The sequence below is a fragment of the Vidua chalybeata genome, chromosome 34 (genome assembly GCF_026979565.1).
Source record: "Vidua chalybeata isolate OUT-0048 chromosome 34, bVidCha1 merged haplotype, whole genome shotgun sequence".
Lineage (NCBI taxonomy): Eukaryota > Metazoa > Chordata > Aves > Passeriformes > Viduidae > Vidua > Vidua chalybeata.
The window spans coordinates 613,345-632,713 of NC_071563.1; the positions used below are offsets into that span (position 1 = coordinate 613,345).

A 19,369-nucleotide genomic window follows, 5' to 3' on the forward strand; every position below is an offset into this window, starting at 1 on the left:
CGTCCCCTCCTGTCCCCTCGTGTCCCTGACCTGTCACCTCATGTCCCTGGCCTGGCCCCATGTCCCCCCGTGTCCCTGACCTGTCCCCGTGTCCCCTCATGTTCCTGACCTGGCCCCGCGTCCCTCCGTGTCCCTGACCTGTCCCCGTGTCCCCTCCTGTCCCCTCGTGTCCCTGACCTGTCACCTCATGTCCCTGGCCTGGCCCCATGTCCCCCCGTGTCCCTGACCTGTCCCCGTGTCCCCTCATGTCCCTGACCTGGCCCCGCGTCCCTCCGTGTCCCTGACCTGTCCCCGTGTCCCCTCCTGTCCCCTCGTGTCCCTGACCTGTCACCTCGTGTCCCTGACCTGTCCCCGTGTCCCCTCGTGTCCCTGACCTGGCCCCTCGTGTCCCTGCCCTGTCCCTTCACGTCCCTGACCTGTCCCCTTGTGTCCCTGCCCTGTCCCCGCATCCCCTCCTATCCCTGACCTGTCCCCCCATGTCCCCTCCTCCCCTCCTGTCCCTACCCTGTCCCCGTGTCCCCTCGTGTCCCCTCTATGCCCTGCATCCTCTCGTGTCCCTGCCCTCTCTCCGCGTCCCCTCGTGTCCCTGCCCTGTCCCCTGGTGTCCCTGCTCTCTCTCTGTGTCCCCTCGTGTCCCTGCCCTGTCCCCTGGTGTCCCCTGGTGTCCCCTCCATGCTGTGTGTCCCCTGGTGTCCCTGCCCTGTCCCCTGGTGTCCCCTGGTGTCCCCTCCACGCCCTGTGTCCCCTGGTGTCCCCTGGTGTCCCCTCCACACTGTGTGTCCCCTGGTGTCCCCTCCACACTGTGTGTCCCCTGGTGTCCCTGCCCTGTCCCCTGGTGTCCCCTGGTGTCCCCTGTGTCCCCTCCATGCCCCGTGTCCCCTGGTGTCCCCTGGTGTCCCTGGTGTCCCCTCCACACTGTGTGTCCCCTGGTGTCCCCTGGTGTCCCCTCCACGCCCCGTGTCCCCTTGTGTCCCTGCCCTGTCCCCTGGCGTCCCCTGGTGTCCCCTCCACGCCGTGTGTCCCCTGGTGTCCCCTGTGTCCCCTCCATGCCCCGTGTCCCCTGGTGTCCCCTGGTGTCCCCTCCATGCCCCGTGTCCCCTGGTGTCCCCTCCATGCCCCGTGTCCCCTGGTGTCCCCTCCACGCTGTGTGTCCCCTGGTGTCCCCTGTGTCCCCTCCATGCCCCGTGTCCCCGCAGCATCCGCCGCGCGTCGGACGCGCAGAAGCGCCTGCAGGTGGAGGTGAAGCTGGCCGTGCTGCACGTCATGAAGGAGCTCAACCAGCGCGGCAAGGCGCTGCTGGCCGACGTCCAGGTGAGCCCGGGGGCCTCCAGGTGAGCCCGGGGCCCTCCAGGTGAGCCTGGTGCTGCCCAGGTGACCCTGGTGTTGCCCAGGTGAGCCTGGTGCCGCCCAGGTGACCCTGGTGTTGCCCAGGTGAGCCTGGTGCTGTCCAGGTGAGCCCAGGGCCCTCCAGGTGAGCCTGGTACTGCCCAGGTGACCCTGGTGCTGCCCAGGTGAGCCCGGGGCTGTTCAGGTGAGCCCGGGGCTGTCCAGGTGAGCCCGGGGCCCTCCAGGTGAGCCCAGGGCCCTCCAGGTGAGCCTGGTGCCGCCCAGGTGACCCTGGTGTTGCCCAGGTGAGCCTGGTGCTGTCCAGGTGAGCCCAGGGCCCCCCAGGTGAGCCTGGTACCATCCAGGTGAGCCTGGTGCCATCCAGGTGAACCCAGGGCCCTCCAGGTGAGCCCGGTGCCACCCAGGTGAGCCTGGTACCATCCAGGTGAGCCTGGTGCTGCCCAGGTGAGCCCGGTGCCACCCAGGTGAGCCTGGTACCATCCAGGTGAGCCTGGTGCCATCCAGGTGAACCCAGGGCCCTCCAGGTGAGCCCGGTGCCACCCAGGTGAGCCTGGTACCATCCAGGTGAGCCTGGTGCTGCCCAGGTGAGCCCGGTGCCACCCAGGTGAGCCTGGTACCATCCAGGTGAGCCCGGGGCTGTCCAGGTGCGAGTCCCAGGGGCCTGGGCAGCGCAGTTAAAATCCCCACGGGCAGACAGAAGGACTCTGGAGCCGCTGGAATCCGAGCGGGTTCATTGAGGATCGATGGAAGGAGCAGGGAGGCAGGAACAGGAGCAGGGACACAGCCACACTCAGGGAGGAACAGGAACAGGGACACAGCCACACTCAGGGAGGAACAGGAACAGGAACAGGGACACAGCCACACTCAGGGAGGCAGGAACAGGAACAGGGACACAGCCACACTCAGGGAGGCAGGAACAGGAACAGGGACACAGCCACACTCAGGGAGGCAGGAACAGGAGCAGGACACAGCCACACTCAGGGAGGAACAGGAGCAGGGCACAGCCACACTCAGGGAGGAACAGGAGCAGGGCACAGCCACACTCAGGGGAGGCAGGAACAGGAGCAGGGCACAGCCACACTCAGGGAGGAACAGGAACAGGAGCAGGGACACAGCCACACTCAGGGAGGCAGGAACAGGGACACAGCCACACTCAGGGAGGCAGGAACAGGAGCAGGACACAGCCACACTCAGGGAGGCAGGAACAGGAGCAGGACACAGCCACACTCAGGGAGGCAGGAACAGGAGCAGGGACACAGCTACACTCAGGGAGGCAGGAACAGGAGCAGGGACACAGCCACACTCAGGGAGGCAGGAACAGGAACAGGGACACAGCCACACTCAGGGAGGAACAGGAACAGGGACACAGCCACACTCAGGGAGGAACAGGAACAGGAACAGGGACACAGCCACACTCAGGGGGGGCAGGAACAGGAACAGGGACACAGCCACACTCAGGGAGGCAGGAACAGGAGCAGAGCACAGCCACACTCAGGGAGGAACAGGAGCAGGGCACAGCCACACTCAGGGAGGCAGGAACAGGAGCAGGGACACAGCCACACTCAGGGAGGAACAGGAGCAGGGCACAGCCACACTCAGGGGAGGCAGGAACAGGAGCAGGGCACAGCCACACTCAGGGGAGGCAGGAACAGGAGCAGGGACACAGCCACACTCAGGGAGGAACAGGAACAGGAGCAGGGACACAGCCACACTCAGGGAGGCAGGAACAGGAGCAGGGACACAGCCACACTCAGGGGAGGCAGGAACAGGAGCAGGGACACAGCCACACTCAGGGGAGGCAGGAACAGGAGCAGGACACAGCCACACTCAGGGAAGAACAGGAACAGGGACACAGCCACACTCAGGGAAGAACAGGAACAGGGACACAGCCACACTCAGGGAGGAACAGGAACAGGGACACAGCCACACTCAGGGAAACAGGAACAGGAGCAGGGACACAGCCACACTCAGGGAGGAACAGGAACAGGGACACAGCCACACTCAGGGGAGGCAGGAACAGGAACAGGGACACAGCCACACTCAGGAGAGGCAGGAACAGGAGCAGGACACAGCCACACTCAGGGGAGGCAGGAACAGGAACAGGGACACAGCCACACTCAGGAGAGGCAGGAACAGGAGCAGGACACAGCCACACTCAGGAGAGGCAGGAACAGGAGCAGGGCACAGCCACACTCAGGAGAGGCAGGAACAGGAGCAGGGCACAGCCACACTCAGGGAGGAACAGGAACAGGGACACAGCCACACTCAGGGAGGCAGGAACAGGACACAGCCACACTCAGGGAGGAACAGGAACAGGGACACAGCCACACTCAGGGGAGGAACAGGAACAGGACACAGCCACACTCAGGGGAGCAGGAACAGGAGCAGGGACACAGCCACACTCAGGAGAGGCAGGAACAGGATCAGGGCACAGCCACACTCAGGAGAGGAACAGGAACAGGAGCAGGGCACAGCCACACTCAGGAGAGGCAGGAACAGGAGCAGGGCACAGCCACACTCAGGGGAGGAACAGGAACAGGAGCAGGGACACAGCCACACTCAGGGGAGGCAGGAACAGGAGCAGGGCACAGCCACACTCAGGGGAGGAACAGGAACAGGAGCAGGGCACAGCCACACTCAGAGGCGGCAGACCCTGAAAAGCCCCAGGAAGGAGGGACCAGTTTATAACTGGAGGGGAAGGAGTGCCGAGGGTACAATGATCCAACGGGAAGAGGGTGTCAGGGATGGGGTAACACAAACTGGGCCAGCGAGGGAAAAGGGAAGCAGCGGTTTACAGAGGGAGCCGTTGGAAACAACAGGAACGGGGAACTTTCCGGAACTTTGGGGGGATGATAGCCACAAACTGACAGGTGATGGGCGTGTGCTCGTTTGCACTGGGGGCAGAGGACTCCGGGGAAATGCCTTATGCTGGACGACTGCAGTTCCCCACGGCACGCCCCGCTCCGGCCCGCGGGGACAGGCCAGCGCTTGCCACAACCGGCTGGGACGCAGTAGTGTCACCGCCTGTAGCGGTCACCGGGCCAGCGGCCACCTCGGCCAGGCCACAGCTCCTGTCGGGCTCTGCAGGGTCCTTGCGACTCCCCGGTGACACCGCTGTCCCCTCCCGGGTGACACCGCTGTCCCCTGCCGGGTGACACCGCTGTCCCTCCGCAGTGACACCGCTGTCCCCCCTGTGGTGACACCTTTGTCTCCCCTTGGTGACACTGCTGTCCCCCCTGTGGAGACACCGCTGTCCCCGCGGTGTCACCGCTGTCCCCGTGGTGACACCACTGTCCTACCCTGGTGACACCGCTGTCCCCTCCCTGGTGACACCGCTGTCCGCCCCCCGTGACACCGCTGTCCCCTCTGTGGTGACACTGCTGTCCCCCCGCGGTGACACTGCTGTCCTTGTGGTGACAATGCTGTCCTACCCTGGGGACACCGCTGTCCCCTCTGTGGTGGCACTGCTGTCCCCTCTCTGGTGACACTGCTGTCCTACCCTGGTGACACCACTGTCCCCTTGGTGACACTGCTGTCCCCCCCGTGGTGACACCTTTATCTCCCCTTGGTGACACTGCTGTTGGCCCCCCAGTGACACCTTTGTCTCCCCTATGGTGACACTGCTGTCCCCTATGGTGACACCGCTGTCCCCTTGGTGACACCCCTGTCCCCGTGGTGACACCTTTATCTCCCCGTGGTGACACCGCTGTTTCCCCCGTGGTGCCAGCGCTGTCCCCTTGGTGACACCGCTGTCCCCCCTCTGGTGACACCGCTGTCCCTGTGGTGACACCGCTGTCCCCCCTCTGGTGACACCGCTGTCCCCCCTCTGGTGACACCGCTGTCCCCGTGGTGACACCGTTGTCCCCCCATGGTGACACCGCTGTCCCTGTGGTGACACCGCTGTCCCCCCTCTGGTGACACCGCTGTCCCCGTGGTGACACCGCTGTCCCCCCTTTGTTGTCTCCGTGGTGCCAGCGCTGTCCCCGTGGTGACACTGCTGTTCCCTTGGTGACACCACTGTCCCCCCGCAGTAACATCGCTGTCCCTCCCCAGTGACCCCGCTGTCCCCGTGGTGACCCCGCTGTCCCCGTGGTGACACTGCTGTCCCCCTGGTGACACCGCTGTCCCTGTGGTGACACCGCTCTCCCCCCTGTGGTGTCCCCTTGGTGACAGCGCTGTCCCCCCTTTGTTGTCCCCGTGGTGCCAGCGCTGTCCCCGTGGTGACCCCGCTGTCCCCCCTGTGGTGACCCCGCTGTCCCCCCTGTGGTGACCCCGCTGTCCCCCCCGCGGTGACCCCGCTGTCCCCGCGGTGACCCCGCTGTCCCCATGGTGACCCCGCTGTCCCCGCGGTGACCCCGCTGTCCCCGTGTCCCCGCAGCGCGTGGCCGAGGGCCGGCAGGAGCGGCTGGAGCGGCAGCAGCGCGCGCTGAGCCGGGCGCAGCGGCAGCAGGAGCACGTGCTGCGCTTCGCCGCCCGCGCCCTCGAGGGGCCCCACGGCACCGCCCTGCTGCTCTCCCGGGGCCTGGTGAGCGCCTGCACCCCGCTTCCCAACATTCCCCCCATTTTCCCCCATTTCTCCCCATTTCTCCTCATTTTCCCCCATTTTTCCCTGTTTCTCCCCATTTTTTCCCATTTTTCCCTATTTTTTCCCCGTTTCTCCCCATTTCTCCCCATTTTTCCCCATTTCCCCCTCATTTCTCCCCTTTTCCCCCCATTTTGCCCATTTCTCCCCATTTTTCCTCATTTTTCCCCATTTTTCCCTATTTCTCCCCATTTCTCCCCGTTTTCCCCCATTTCCCCCCATTTTTCCCTGTTTCTCCCCATTTTTTCCCATTTTTCCCTATTTTTCCCCGTTTCTCCCTATTTGTTCCCGTTTCTTCCCAATTCTCCCCATTTCTCCTCATTTTTCCCTGTTTCTCCCCATTTTTTCCCATTTTCCCATTTTTCCCTATTTTTCCCCATTTCTCCCCATTTCTCCCCATTTTCCCCATTTTTCTCCATTTGTCCCCATTTCCCCCCATTTTCCCCCATTTCCCCCATTTCTCCCCATTTTTCACCCCCACGGCACCGCCCTGCTGCTCTCCCGGGGCCTGGTGAGCGCCTGCACCCCGCTTCCCAACATTCCCCCCATTTTCCCCCATTTTCCCCCATTTCTCCCCATTTTCCCTATTTTTCCCCGTTTCGCCTCGTTTCCCCATATTTGTTCCTGTTTCTCCCCAATTCTCCCCATTTCTCCTCCTGTCCCCCCATTTCTCCCCGTTTCTCCCCATTTTCCCCCATTTCTCCCCATTTTCCCCCATGTCCCCCTAATTTCTCCCCTTTTTCCCCCATTTTCCCCATTTCTCTCTATTTCTCCCCATTTTTCTCAGTTTTTCTCCATTTTCCCCATTTCTCCCCGTTTCTCCCCATTTCCCCCCGTTTTTCCCAATTTCTCCCCATTTTTCCCCCTTTCTCCCCATTTTTCCCCATTTTTCCCTATTTTTCCCTGTTTCTCCCCGTTTCCCCCTATTTGTTCCTGTTTCTCCCCAATTCTCCCCATTTCTCCTCATTTTCCCCCATTTCTCCCCGCTTATCCCCATTTTCCCCCATTTTTCCCCATTTTCCCCATTTTCCCCATTTTCCCCCATTTTCCCCCATTTCCCCCCATTTTTCCCCATTTTCCCCCTTTTTCCCCATTTTCCATATTTTTCCCCTTTTCTCCCCGTTTCTCCCCGTTTCCCCCTATTTGTTCCCGTTTCTTCCCAATTCTCCCCATTTCTCCTTATTTTTCCCTGTTTCTCCCCATTTTTTCCCATTTTTCCCAATTTCCCCCTATTTCTCCCCATTTCTGCCCATTTCCCCCCATTTTTCCCAATTTCTCCCCATTTTCCCCATTTCTCCCCATTTTTCCACCCCCACGGCACCGCCCTGCTGCTCTCCCGGGGCCTGGTGAGCACCTGCACCCCGCTTCCCAACATTCCCCCCATTTCCCCCCATTTCTCCCCATTTCTCCCCATTTCTCCCCATATTTTCCCTGTTTCTCCCCATTTTTTTCCATTTTTCTATATTTCTCCCAATTTTTCCCCATTTCTCCCCATTTTTCCCCATTTCCCCCCATTTCCCCCTCATTTCTCCCCTTTTCCCCCCATTTTCCCCATTTCTCCCCATTTTTCTCCATTTTCCCCGTTTCTCCTCGTTTCTCCCCATTTCCCCCCATTTTTCCCTGTTTCTCCCCATTTTTTCCCATTTTTCCCTATTTTTCCCCGTTTCTCCCCGCTTCCCCCTATTTGTTCCCGTTTCTTCCCAATTCTCCCCATTTCTCCTCATTTTTCCCTGTTTCTCCCCATTTTTTCCCATTTTCCCATTTTTCCCTATTTTTCCCCATTTCTCCCCATTTCTCCTCATTTCTTCCCATTTTCCCCATTTCTCCCCATTTTCCCGTCATTTCTCCCCATTTTCCCATTCCTCCCCATTTTCCCCATTTCTCCATTTCCCTGTTTTTTCCCCTTTTTCCCCCTTTTCTCAATTTCTCTCACTTTCCCCCATTTTCCCCATTTCCCCCCATTTTTCCCCCTTTCTCCCCATTTTCTCCCCATTTTTGCCTGTTTGTCCCCATTTCCCCCCCATTTTTCCCAAGTTCTCTCAGTTTTTCCCCATTGTTCCCTAATTTTCCCCTTTTCCCCCTCCTTTTTCCCAATTTCTCTCAGTTTTCCCCCATTTCTCCCCACTCTGTGCTGGGCAGAGCCCCCGAGACCCCCAGAGCAGCACCTTGGGCTGGGACCCCTGGGGGTGGCACTTGGGGACACCTGGGGACACCTGGGGACACCTGGGGACACCTTCGGTCACTTGGGGTCACCTGGGGACACCCAGGGGCACTTGGGGACACTTGGGGACACCTGGGAACACATGGGGACACCTGGGGACAATTGGGGACACCCAGGGACACCTGGGGACCCTTGGGGACACTTGGGGATACCTGGGGACCCCGGGTGTCCCCATGTCCCCTGACTTGGGTCACAGGACTGTCCCCAAGGTTTGGTGTGTCCCCAGGTGTCCCCATGTCCCCTGCTGCCACTGCCCTGCTGTCCCTGCTGCTGTAGCCAGGGGTTGTCCCCTCAGACCCCCTGGGAGGTGACAGGTGCCACTGGGTGCCACCTCCTGTCCCCCTCTCTGTGGTCCCACACGTCCCCTGGGTGTCCCTGTGCTGTGACAACGTCCCCGTGGTGCTCTCCTGTGTCCCCACACTGTCCCCTCGCTGTGCCACCTCCCAGGCAGTGTCCCTGCAGTGTCCCCACGCTGTCCCCTCACTGTGCCACCCTCCTGGGCCATGTCCCCTGATGTCCCCTTACTGTGCCATCCCCTGGGCCATTTCTCCTGATGTCCCCAATGTCCCCAATGTCCCCAGATCCAGGCACAGCTGCTGCGGGCTCTCGGGGTCCCTGTGTCCCCAGTGTCCCCAGTGTCCCCAATGTCCCCAGTGTGCCCAGTGTCCCCAATGTCCCCAATGTCCCCAATGTCCCCAGATCCAGGCACAGCTGCTGCAGGCTCTCGGGGTCCCTGTGTCCCCAATGTCCCCAATGTCCCCTGTGTCCCCAATGTCCCGTGTCCCCAATGTCCCCAATGTCCCCAATGTCCCCAGATCCAGGCACAGCTGCTGCAGGCTCTCGGGGTCCCTGTGTCCCCAGTGTCCCCAGTGTCCCCAATGTCCCCAATGTCCCCAGATCCAGGCACAGCTGCTGCGGGCTCTCGGGGTCCCTGTGTCCCCAGTGTCCCCAATGTCCCCTGTGTCCCCAATGTCCCCAATGTCCCCAGATCCAGGCACAGCTGCTGCGGGCTCTCGGGGTCCCTGTGTCCCCTGTGTCCCCAATGTCCCCTGTGTCCCCAATGTCCCCAATGTCCCCAGATCCAGGCACAGCTGCTGCGGGCTCTCGGGGTCCCTGTGTCCCCAGTGTCCCCAATGTCCCCTGTGTCCCCAATGTCCCCTGTGTCCCCAATGTCCCCAATGTCCCCAGATCCAGGCACAGCTGCTGCGGGCTCTCGGGGTCCCTGTGTCCCCTGTGTCCCCAATGTCCCCTGTGTCCCCAATGTCCCCAATGTCCCCAATGTCCCCAGATCCAGGCACAGCTGCTGCGGGCTCTCGGGGCGCCGCTGGAGCCGCTGGAGCCGCAGGGGGAGATGAGATTCCAGTGGGACCTGCAGGGCTGGACCAGGAGCGCCCAGAGCTTCGGTGAGGGGACACCGGGGACAATGGGGACAGCGGGGACAGCAGGGGGAGAGTGGGGACAGCGGGGACAGCTGGGGACAATGGGGACAGTGGGGACAGCAGGGGGACAGCTGGGGGACACCGGGGACAATGGGGACAGTGGGGACAGCAGAGAAAGCTGGGGGAGAGTGGGGACAGCGGGGACAGCTGGGGACAGCTAGGGACAGCCAGAGGACACTGGGGACACCGGGGACAATGGGGACAGCTGGGGACAGCTGGCAGACACTGGGGACAGCTGGGGACAATGGGGACAGCTGGCAGACACTGGGGACAGCTGGGGACAATGGGGACAGCTGGGGATACTGGGGAGAGTGGGGAAACCAGGGGACACTGGGGACAGTGGGGACAGCTGGGGGAGATGAGGGACAGCTGGGGACAATGGGGACACCGGGGACAGCTGGGGATACTGGGGACACCTGGGGACACTGGGGACACCAGGGGGACATTGGGAGCAGCTAGGGACAGCTGGGGACACCTGGGACAATGGGGACAGTTGGGGACATCCAGGGGGACAGGGATACAAGGGACAGCAGGGACAAGGGCACGGAGGGGTGAGGGTGGCAGTGACAAGGGACAGGGGGTCCCAGGGGGGAGGTGACAAAGGGCAAGGGGGGCCACGGGATGGAGGTGACAAAGGCCAGGAGGTGCCAGGTGGGAGGTGACAGAGGGTACCAGGGAGGGGGTGACAAGGGACAGGGGGTGACAAAGGACAGGGGGTGACAGAGGGTACCAGGGAGGGGTGACAAGGGACAGGAGGTGACAAGGGACAGGAGGTGACAAGGGACAGGGGGTGACAGGGGAGAGGATGTCTCAGGGAGGGGGTGACAAGGGACAGGAGGTGACAGAGGGTACCAGGGAGGGGGTGACAAGGGACAGGGGGTGACAAGGGACAGGGGGTGACAGGGGAGGGGATGTCTCAGGGAGGGGTGACAAGGGACAGGAGGTGACAGAGGGTACCAGGGAGGGGGTGACATGGGGCAGGGGGTGACAAGGGAGAGGGTGTCCCTGTTTGGGGGGTGACAGGGGACATCCTATCCCAGGGAGGGGGTGACAAGGGACAGGACATCCCTGTGTGGGGTGTGACAGGGGACAGGATGTCCCAGGGAGGGGGTGACAGGGGACAGGGGTCCCTGTTTTGGGGGGTGATGGGACAGGGGGTGGCAGGGGACAGGGGGTGACAAGGGACAGGGGGTGACAGGTGACAGGGGGTGATGGGACAGGGGTCCCTGTTTGGGGGGTGACAGGTGACAGGGGGTGACAAGGGACAGGATGTCCCAGGGAGGGGGTGACAGGGGACAGGGGGTGATGGGACAGGGGTCCCTGTTTGGGACAGGGGTCCCTGTTTTGGGGGGTGACAAGGGACAGGGGGTGACAAGGGACAGGGGGTGATGGGGTGGGGTGACAGGGGACAGGGGTGACAAGGGACAGGGGGTGACAAGGGACAGGGGGTGATGGGACAGGGGTCCCTGTTTGGGGGGTGACAGGGGACAGGGGGTGATGGGACAGGGGTCCCTGTTTGGGGGGTGACAAGTGACAAGGGGGGCCGGGGGGACCCCGGTGTCCCCCTGACCCCCTCCCTCCCCTCCCCCCCCAGGTGCCATCATTTCGGAGCCGCCCCTCCCCCCCTCGCTGAGCCCTCCCCCCGCCCGCCCCTCCCCCACCCCGCAGGTACGGGGGGGACATTTTGGGGGTGGCACCGCCGGAGCCCCCCCGCGATGTCCCCACCGCCGCTGTCCTGCAGGGCCACCCCCAGGCCGCGCTGGGCGGCGGGGGACACGAGAGCCCCGAGCTGCTCCTGCAGGGTCCCCCCCAGCTGTCACCTCCCCCCCTGCTGTCACCTCCCCGCCAGCTGTCACCTCCCCCCCTGGAGCCAGCGGCCACCGAGAGCCCCGAGCTGGGTGAGGGGACACGGGAGGGGACATGGGGACAGGGGAGGGGACATGGGGACAGGGGAGGGGACACAGGGACAGGGGAGGGGACATGGGGGCAAGGACTTGGGAGGGGGACAGGGGACACGGGAGGGGACACAAGGACGTGGGGAGGGGGACATGGGATGGGGACAAGGACATGGGAGGGGACAGGGGATGGGGACATGGGGACAAGGACATGGGAGGGGGACATGGGATAGGGACAAGGACATGGGAGGGGACAGGGGATGGGGGACATGGGGACAAGGACATGGGAGGGGGACGGGGGGACACGGGAGGGGACACAGGAAGGGACACAGGGACAAGGGGGGTGACACAGGAGGGGACGCAGGGACAGGGAAAAGGACATGGGAGGGAGACAGGGAGGGGGACATGGGGACATGGGAGGGGACATGGGAGGGGGACATGTGGACAAGGACACAGGATGGGACAGGGGAGGTGACACAGGACGGGGGAGGTCCCTGACGTGGCGTTTGTCACCAGCCCCCAGCCCTGAAAATGGCGTCACCGGAGGGAGGACGTGAGTGTGGGGGGGTCCCTGTCCCTTGTCACCCCCTGCCACCCCTGGGACTCCCTGTCCTTTGTCACCCCCCCTGGTCCCCCTGTCCTTTGTCACCCCCCCGGTCCCCCTGTCCCTTGTCACCCCCTCTGCTCCCCCTGTCCCTTGTCACCCCCCTGGTCCCCCTGTCCCTTGTCACCCCCTCTGCTCTCCTGTCCCTTGTCACCCCCTCTGCTCCCCTGTCCCTTGTCACCCCCCCGGTCCCCCTGTCCCTTGTCACCCCCTCTGCTCCCCTGTTCCTTGTCACCCCCTCTGCTCCCCTGTCCCTTGTCACCCTCGTGCTGTCCCTTGTCCCAGGGGTGACATTTGGGGGTGTCCCTGTCCCGTTCCGCAGGAGGAACCCCAGCAGTTCTCCCCGGGAGGAGAAGTTCATTAAGAAGCTGCTCATTAAGCGGTAATTAGCGCGCGGGGGAGGGGACCCCTCTGTCCCTTGTCACCTGTCACCCTGGCCAGGGCCACCTGCAGCCCCTCCTGTCCTGTCCCTTCCTGAAGGTCCCTTGGCCAGGACGTCCCTGTCCCCTGTCCTGGGGTCCTCCCGCCCTGTCCCTGTCCCCTGTCCCCAAACCTCCCCAGCCTTGTCCCTGTCCCCTGTCCCCAACCCTTGTCCCTGTCCCCTGTCCCCTGTCCCCAACCCTCCCCAGCCTTGTCCCTGTCCCCTGTCCCCAACCCTTGTCCCTGTCCCCTGTCCCCTGTCCCCAAACCTCCCCAGCCTTGTCCCTGTCCCCTGTCCCCAACCCTTGTCCCTGTCCCCTGTCCCCTGTCCCCAAACCTCCCCAGCCTTGTCCCTGTCCCCTGTCCCCAACCCTTGTCCCTGTCCCCTGTCCCCTGTCCCCAAACCTCCCCAGCCTTGTCCCTGTCCCCAAACCTCCCCAGCTTTGTCCCTGTCCCCTGTCCCCAACCCTTGTCCCTGTCCCCTGTCCCCAAACCTCCCCAGCCTTGTCCCTGTCCCCTGTCCCCAAACCTCCCCAGCCTTGTCCCTGTCCCCTGTCCCCCAACCCTTGTCCTTGTCCCTGTTACCCTGTCCCCAACCCTTGTCCCTGTCCCCTGTCCTGGGGTCCTCCCGTGCCAGGACCCCCTGTCCCTGTCCCCTGTCCCCAACCCTTGTCCCTGTCCCCAGCCCTCCCCAGCCTTGTCCCTGTCCCCTGTCCCAGAGTTCCCAGGACCCCCAGCCCCCAAATCTCCCGGTATCCCCCCGGAGGTTTGGGGTCCCCAGGGTGACCCTGCTGTCCCCCGGAGGGTCCCCCGGGAGGTTTGGGGTCCCCCCGGAGGTTTGGGGTCCCCAGGGTGACCGTGCTGTCCCCAGGAGGTTTGGGGTCCCCAGGGTGACCGTGCTGTCCCCAGGAGGGGCCCCCCCGGGGCTCAGGACAGCCCCCGGCTCCCCAAGGAGCCGCGGGTGAGCCTGGAGCGCCTGGAGCTGGACCTGGAGCTGGACCCGGCGCAGCCGCCCGTGTTCCGCATCTTCCCGGGGCCCTCGGAGCAGGAGTTCAGCCTCATCGTCATCGAGCAGGGCACAGCGGGGACAGGGGGGACAGGGGGGACAGCGGGGACAGCGGGGACAGGGGGGACAGGGGGGACAGGGGGGACAGGGGGGACAGCAGGGACAGTGGGGACACAGGGGACAGCGGCGACAGCGGGGACGGTGCATCCACACGGAGCCCTCCTTGTCAAGGTGAGTGTCCCCCGTGTCCCCTCCAGTGCCCACTGTCCCCTCCCCACCCCAGTGTCACCTGTCCCCCTCCAGGTTCCCATTGTCCCCTCCCATCCAAGTGAGTGTCCCCTGTCCCCCTCCCCTTCCTGTTTGTCCCCTCCCCACACCTTCTAGTGTCCCCTGTCCCCTGACAGTCCCTGACTCTGTCCCTGTCTCCTGTCCTTGACCCTGTCCTTGTCCCCTCCAATGGCCCCTGTCCCTGTCCTTGTCCCCTCCAATGTCCCCTGTCCCCTCCAGTGTCCCCTGTTCCTGTCTCTGTCCCCTCCAATGTCCCCTGTCCCTGACCGTGTCCCCTGTTCCTGTCCCTGTCCCCTCCAATGTCCCCTGTCCCTGTCCCCTCCAATGTCCCCTGTCCCTGACCGTGTCCCCTGTCCCTGTCCCCTCCAATGGCCCCTGTCCCTGACCGTGTCCCCTGTCCCCTGTCCCCTCCAATGTCCCCTGTCCCCTGTCCCTGTCCCCTCCAATGTCCCCTGTCCCCTCCAATGTCCCCTGTCCCTGTCCCCTCCAATGTCCCCTGTCCCTGACCGTGTCCCCTGTCCCTGTCCCCTCCAATGTCCCCTGTCCCTGACCGTGTCCCCTCCAATGTCCCCTGTCCCTGTCCCCTCCAATGTCCCCTGTCCCTGTCCCCTCCAATGTCCCCTGTCCCTGACCGTGTCCCCTCCAATGTCCCCTGTCCCTGTCCCCTCCAATGGCCCCTGTCCCTGTCCCCTCCAATGTCCCCTGTCCCTGACCGTGTCCCCCCGCGCAGGAGGAGCAGCAGGAGTTGCCCATTGGGGACATCGGGGACACCAAACCCGTGGGGCTGCCGCCCCCTCCCCCGGGGGAGCCGGGCTCCTCCCCTGGCCTGGGGCTCCCGGTGGTCCCGGGGGGGCTCCCGGTGGTCCCGGGGGGGCTCCCGGGGGTCTCGTGCTGCCGCGTGTGCGGCCAGGCCGGGGCCGTGGTGATGTGCGACCGCTGCCAGCGCTGCTTCCACCTGCACTGCCACCTGCCCGCGCTGCAGGACGTGCCCAGGTACGGGATCCGCCGCGGGGATCTGCCAGGATCCACCGGGATCTGCTGCCCCCAGCGCCTCCCTGTGCCTGGGATCCACTGCCCCGTGTCACCCCCCACTGTCCCTGGGATCCACTGCCCCGTGTCACCCCCGTGGGATCCACTGCCCCGTGTCACCCCCCACTGTCCCTGGGATCCACTGCCCCGTGTCACCCCCGTGGGATCCACTGCCCCGTGTCACCCCCCACTGTCCCTGGGATCCACTGCCCCGTGTCACCCCCCAATATCCCTGGGATCCACTGCCCCATGTCACCCCCCAATATCCCTGGGATCCACTGCCCCATGTCACCCCCCAATATCCCTGGGATCCACTGCCCCGTGTCACCCTCTGGGGGTCTCTGGGCACCAAACCCATGTGACCCCATTCCTGATCCCTCGATCCCAGCCCCGTGGGGACACCTGAGCACTGATCCCATGGGATCCCCTTCCTGATCCCTCGATCCCAGCCCCATGGGGATCCCTGATCATCAATCCCATGGGATCCCATTCCCGATCCCTCGATCCCAGCCCCGTGGGGACACCTGAGCACTGATCCCATGGGATCCCCTTCCTGATCCCTTGATCCCAGTCCCGTGGGGACCCCCGGGCGCCGATCCCATGGGATCCCATTCTGGATCCCTCGATCCCAGCCCCATGGGGATCCCTGATCATCAATCCCATCGGATCCCATTCCGGATCCCTTGATCCCAGCCCCGTGGGGATCCCTGATCATCAATCCCATGGGATCCCATTCCCGATCCCTCGATCCCAGCCCCGTGGGGACACCTGAGCACTGATCCCATGGGATCCCCTTCCTGATCCCTTGATCCCAGTCCCATGGGGACCCCCGAGCACCGATCCCATGGGATCCCATTCTGGATCCCTCGATCCCAGCCTCGTGGGGATCCCTGATCATCAATCCCATCGGATCCCATTCCCGATCCCTCGATCCCAGTCCCGTGGGGATCCCTGATCATCAATCCCATGGGATCCCATTCCCGATCCCTCGATCCCAGTCCCGTGGGGACCCCCGGGCGCCGATCCCATGGGATCCCCTTCCTGATCCCTCGATCCCAGTCCCGTGGGGACCCCCGGGCGCCGATCCCATGGGATCCACTTCCTGATCCCTCGATCCCAGTCCCATGGGGACCCCCGGGCGCCGATCCCGCGTGACCCCGTTGCCGATCCCGCAGCCCCGAGTGGACGTGTTTGCTGTGCCAGGAGCTGCCCCCGCCCCTCCCGGAGCCGGAGCCGGGCCCCCCCCTCAAGCTGAGCCCCCAGGACCAGCAGGTGAGGCCGGGCTGATCCCGCCGGGTCGATCCCGTGGGATCCCTTCCCTCCGGGATCTCAGCACCGATGCCGACCCCGCAGCGCTGCGAGTTCGTCCTGCTGGAGCTGCTGTGCCACGAGCCCTGCCGGCCCCTGCAGCGCCTCTGCAGCTCCCCAGTGAGCGGGCGGGATCTGGGATCTGGGATCTGGGGTGGGATCGGCTCCCCAGTGAGCGGGCGGGATCTGGGATCGGGGATCGGGGGGATCATGGGTGGGATCAGCTCCCCAGTGAGCGGGCAGGATCGGGGATCTGGGGGGGATCAGGGGTGGGATCGGATCCCCAGTGAGCGGGCGGGATCTGGGATCTGGGGGGGGATCAGAGGTGGGATCAGCTCCCCAGTGAGTGGGCAGGACTCGGGATCTGGAGTGGGATCAGCTCCCTGAGGAGCGGGCAGGATCAGGGATCTGGGGGGAGATCTGGGGTGGGATCCGTTCCCTGGGGAGCAGGTGGGATCGGGGATCTGGGATCTGGGGTGGGATTGGCTCCCTGGTGAGCGGGCGGGATTTGGGATCTGGGATCGGGGGGGGATCAGCTCCCCAGGGATTGGGGATCTGGGATCGGGGGGGGGGGATCAGGGGTGGGATCAGCTCCCCGAGGAGCGGGCGGGATCTGGGATCTGGGGGGAGATCTGGGGTGGGATTGGCTCCCCAGGGATCAGGGGGATCTGGGATCTGGGGTGGAATCAGGGGTGGGATCAGAGGATGGATCAGGATCAGGGGTGGGATCGGAGCGGGATCAGGATCGGGGGTGGGATCTGCTCTGTTTGGGATCAGGGGTGGGATCTGGGGTGGGATCAGAGGATGGATCAGGATCAGGGAGTGGGATCTGGGCGGGATCAGGACTCGAATTGGGATCTGTGGGGGATCAGGGGTGGGATCTGGGGGGGATCAGGGGTGGGATCCGCCGGGGCCGCTGACCGCGCCGCCGGCCCCGCAGGACGGCCGCGACGCCATGGACCTGACGCTGATGCGGGCGCGGCTGCAGGAGAAGCTGAGCCCCCACTACCGCAGCCCTGAGGAGTTTGCCCGTGACGGCTGGCGCCTGCTGCGCCAGTTCCACCGCCTCACCGAGGTCTGGCGGCCCACGGGGGGGGGCTCCTTTTGGGTTTTTTTTTTTTTTGGGGGGGGTCCAGCCCCTCTGGAATTGCCGTTCCCCCCCCACCCAGGACAAGGCGGACGTCCAGTCCATCCTGGGGCTGCAGCGCTTCCTCGAGAGCCGCCTCAGCGCCGTCTTCGGGGACCAGAAGTTCTCCAGGCTCCTGGTGGATCCCGAGGAAGCCCTGGAGGTGTCTCCAGGCTCCTGATCGCCCCTCCTGGGGGGGTGAAAGCCCTCCCAGCACCCCCTTTTGCCCCCCCCCACCACGGGTAAAATGTCATGGTTTGACAGTGGCGCAATGGCAGCGCCCCCATGAAAATGCAACTTCCCTAAATAAATGCTGTGAGATGTTATCAGGAACAGAGCAGAGCAGGCCCAAGCTTAATAACAAAGGAAAAAAAAAACTTTATTAAACTACTACTACAGAAAACACATGAACTAAATCCAGGATGAAGACCTTTTAAAACACCCCTCCTCCTCCCAATTTCCAAAAACACCCACCATGAAACATCACCTGGGATTCCTGATCAAATTACCACCCTTCAGATAATCAATACTCAGTCTATCAAGGGAGAGAGGAGCCTCTCCTGTGCCATAGACCCCACAGGAAACACAGTTGCCACCTCCTGTGTTTCCATGTCACACATGGCAACCCCCCAGAGAAAATCTGCCAGTGTGACACTCTCCTCTCCATGTCACAGTGCTCTCACCATCACACATGGACAGACTGCTCATAGGGCTCCTGTAAGGATGCTTTGCCACAGACCCAAAGATACAACAGTTCAGCTTCTCATCTTGGGACTACAGTCCCCACCATTTTCCCCTGGGGCCAAGGGTCCAGGAACAGAGATCATCTTCCTCCTGAAGACAGAGGGCATCACCATTCCCCACTCAGCTTTCCCCTGTTCTTGCCATTCCTTCGCTGGTGGTTGCTGAAGCTGGTCTCCTTGGGTCACCACTGCATCCCCCTAAAATGCAGTCTCTATTGCAGGAGAATTTGCTTCAGTCTATGGCTAACAAGAAAAGTCCAGCTAAAAGCTACTTCATCATCTCCTCCCACCTAAATATTTCTTCTTCTAACATCTCAGGTCCTGGACTGTCTCTCTTCCACTACAAATCGAGGAGGAGTAATATTTTACAAAGCCCTCATTTCCCAGAAAGGATTAAAAGTTCAGACTCCCTGGATGGCTGAAATCTCTGCCCCGCATTCTCGACTCCCACGATGGGCATCATCCCCCCCCTTTCTGCATCTCCTCTGCCGGCAAATCTCCAGGTGCTGTCAGGCTCTCTGTCTCTTTCCCTCTGGGGGGGAGGACAAAGGCATCTCTGCTTCTCTCCACCCTTCCGTTCACAGGAGCTGGCTCGGTTCCAGACCTTCAGCCCCCTCGGCCTACCTGGACAAGGCCATGGCTGGGCAGGGGAGAGTCTGCACTGCACTCTCTGATGACTGGAAACAAAGAGAGAGTTCCCCTGGGAGTTCTTGCTTTTAACCCCCTGTTAAAACCCCCTGAGAACCCTCTGTTCTCAGAGGCGTGTCCATATGTTCAGTGGTCACTCCAGGTGCCAATATCCAAACATGATCACTGATTGGTTTGACCCAACTTCCTGAAAAAAAATGCACATCCATGTCAAACCAGGACATTTGGGCTCCCCCAGAGCCCCCCGGGACGTGGGCGTGTCCCTGTCCCCCATTTCCCTGGGGTCACGTGGGAAAATAAAGCCCTGCCTTGGGCTCCTGGGATCTGCCTCGTTTCTGGGCTTGGATTTCCTGGGTTCTCCTGAATTTTAGGGTTTGGATGTCCTGGATTCTCCCCAGTTCCAGGGCTTGGATTTCCTGAATTCTCCCCAATTTTAGGGCTTGGATGTCCTGGATTCTCCCCAATTCCAGGGCTTGGATTTCCTGGATTCTGTCTCATTCCTGTGCTTCAATTTCCTGCATTCTCCCCAGTTTCTGGGATTGGATTTCCTGGGTTCTCCCAAATTTTAGGGTTTGGGTTTCCTGGATTCTCCCCAATTTCTGTGCTTGGATTTCTTGAATTCTCCCCAATTTTAGGGCTTGGATTTCCTGAATTCTCCCCAGTTTTAGTGCTTGGATTTCCTGGATTCTCCCCAGTTTCTGGGCTTGGATTTC

At 62.9% G+C, this 19,369-nt stretch overlaps 1 protein-coding gene across 1 annotated transcript in view; it reads left to right on the plus strand.

Moving 5' to 3' along the window:
• The window catches only part of TRIM28 (tripartite motif containing 28), a 28,454-nt gene extending 10,856 nt beyond the window's left edge, over window positions 1-17,598 (plus strand). The window contains exons 6-18 of the mRNA XM_053968433.1: window positions 1,197-1,311; window positions 5,726-5,872; window positions 9,439-9,553; window positions 11,184-11,257; window positions 11,331-11,487; window positions 12,001-12,037; window positions 12,411-12,470; window positions 13,418-13,796; window positions 14,533-14,795; window positions 16,007-16,103; window positions 16,185-16,259; window positions 17,080-17,214; window positions 17,309-17,598. Coding sequence (XP_053824408.1) covers window positions 1,197-1,311; window positions 5,726-5,872; window positions 9,439-9,553; window positions 11,184-11,257; window positions 11,331-11,487; window positions 12,001-12,037; window positions 12,411-12,470; window positions 13,418-13,796; window positions 14,533-14,795; window positions 16,007-16,103; window positions 16,185-16,259; window positions 17,080-17,214; window positions 17,309-17,446 — 1,792 coding nt within the window. The 3' untranslated portion in view covers window positions 17,447-17,598. The remainder of the gene's footprint in view (window positions 1-1,196; window positions 1,312-5,725; window positions 5,873-9,438; window positions 9,554-11,183; window positions 11,258-11,330; window positions 11,488-12,000; window positions 12,038-12,410; window positions 12,471-13,417; window positions 13,797-14,532; window positions 14,796-16,006; window positions 16,104-16,184; window positions 16,260-17,079; window positions 17,215-17,308) is intronic.
• Window positions 17,599-19,369: the final 1,771 nt, after the last annotated feature.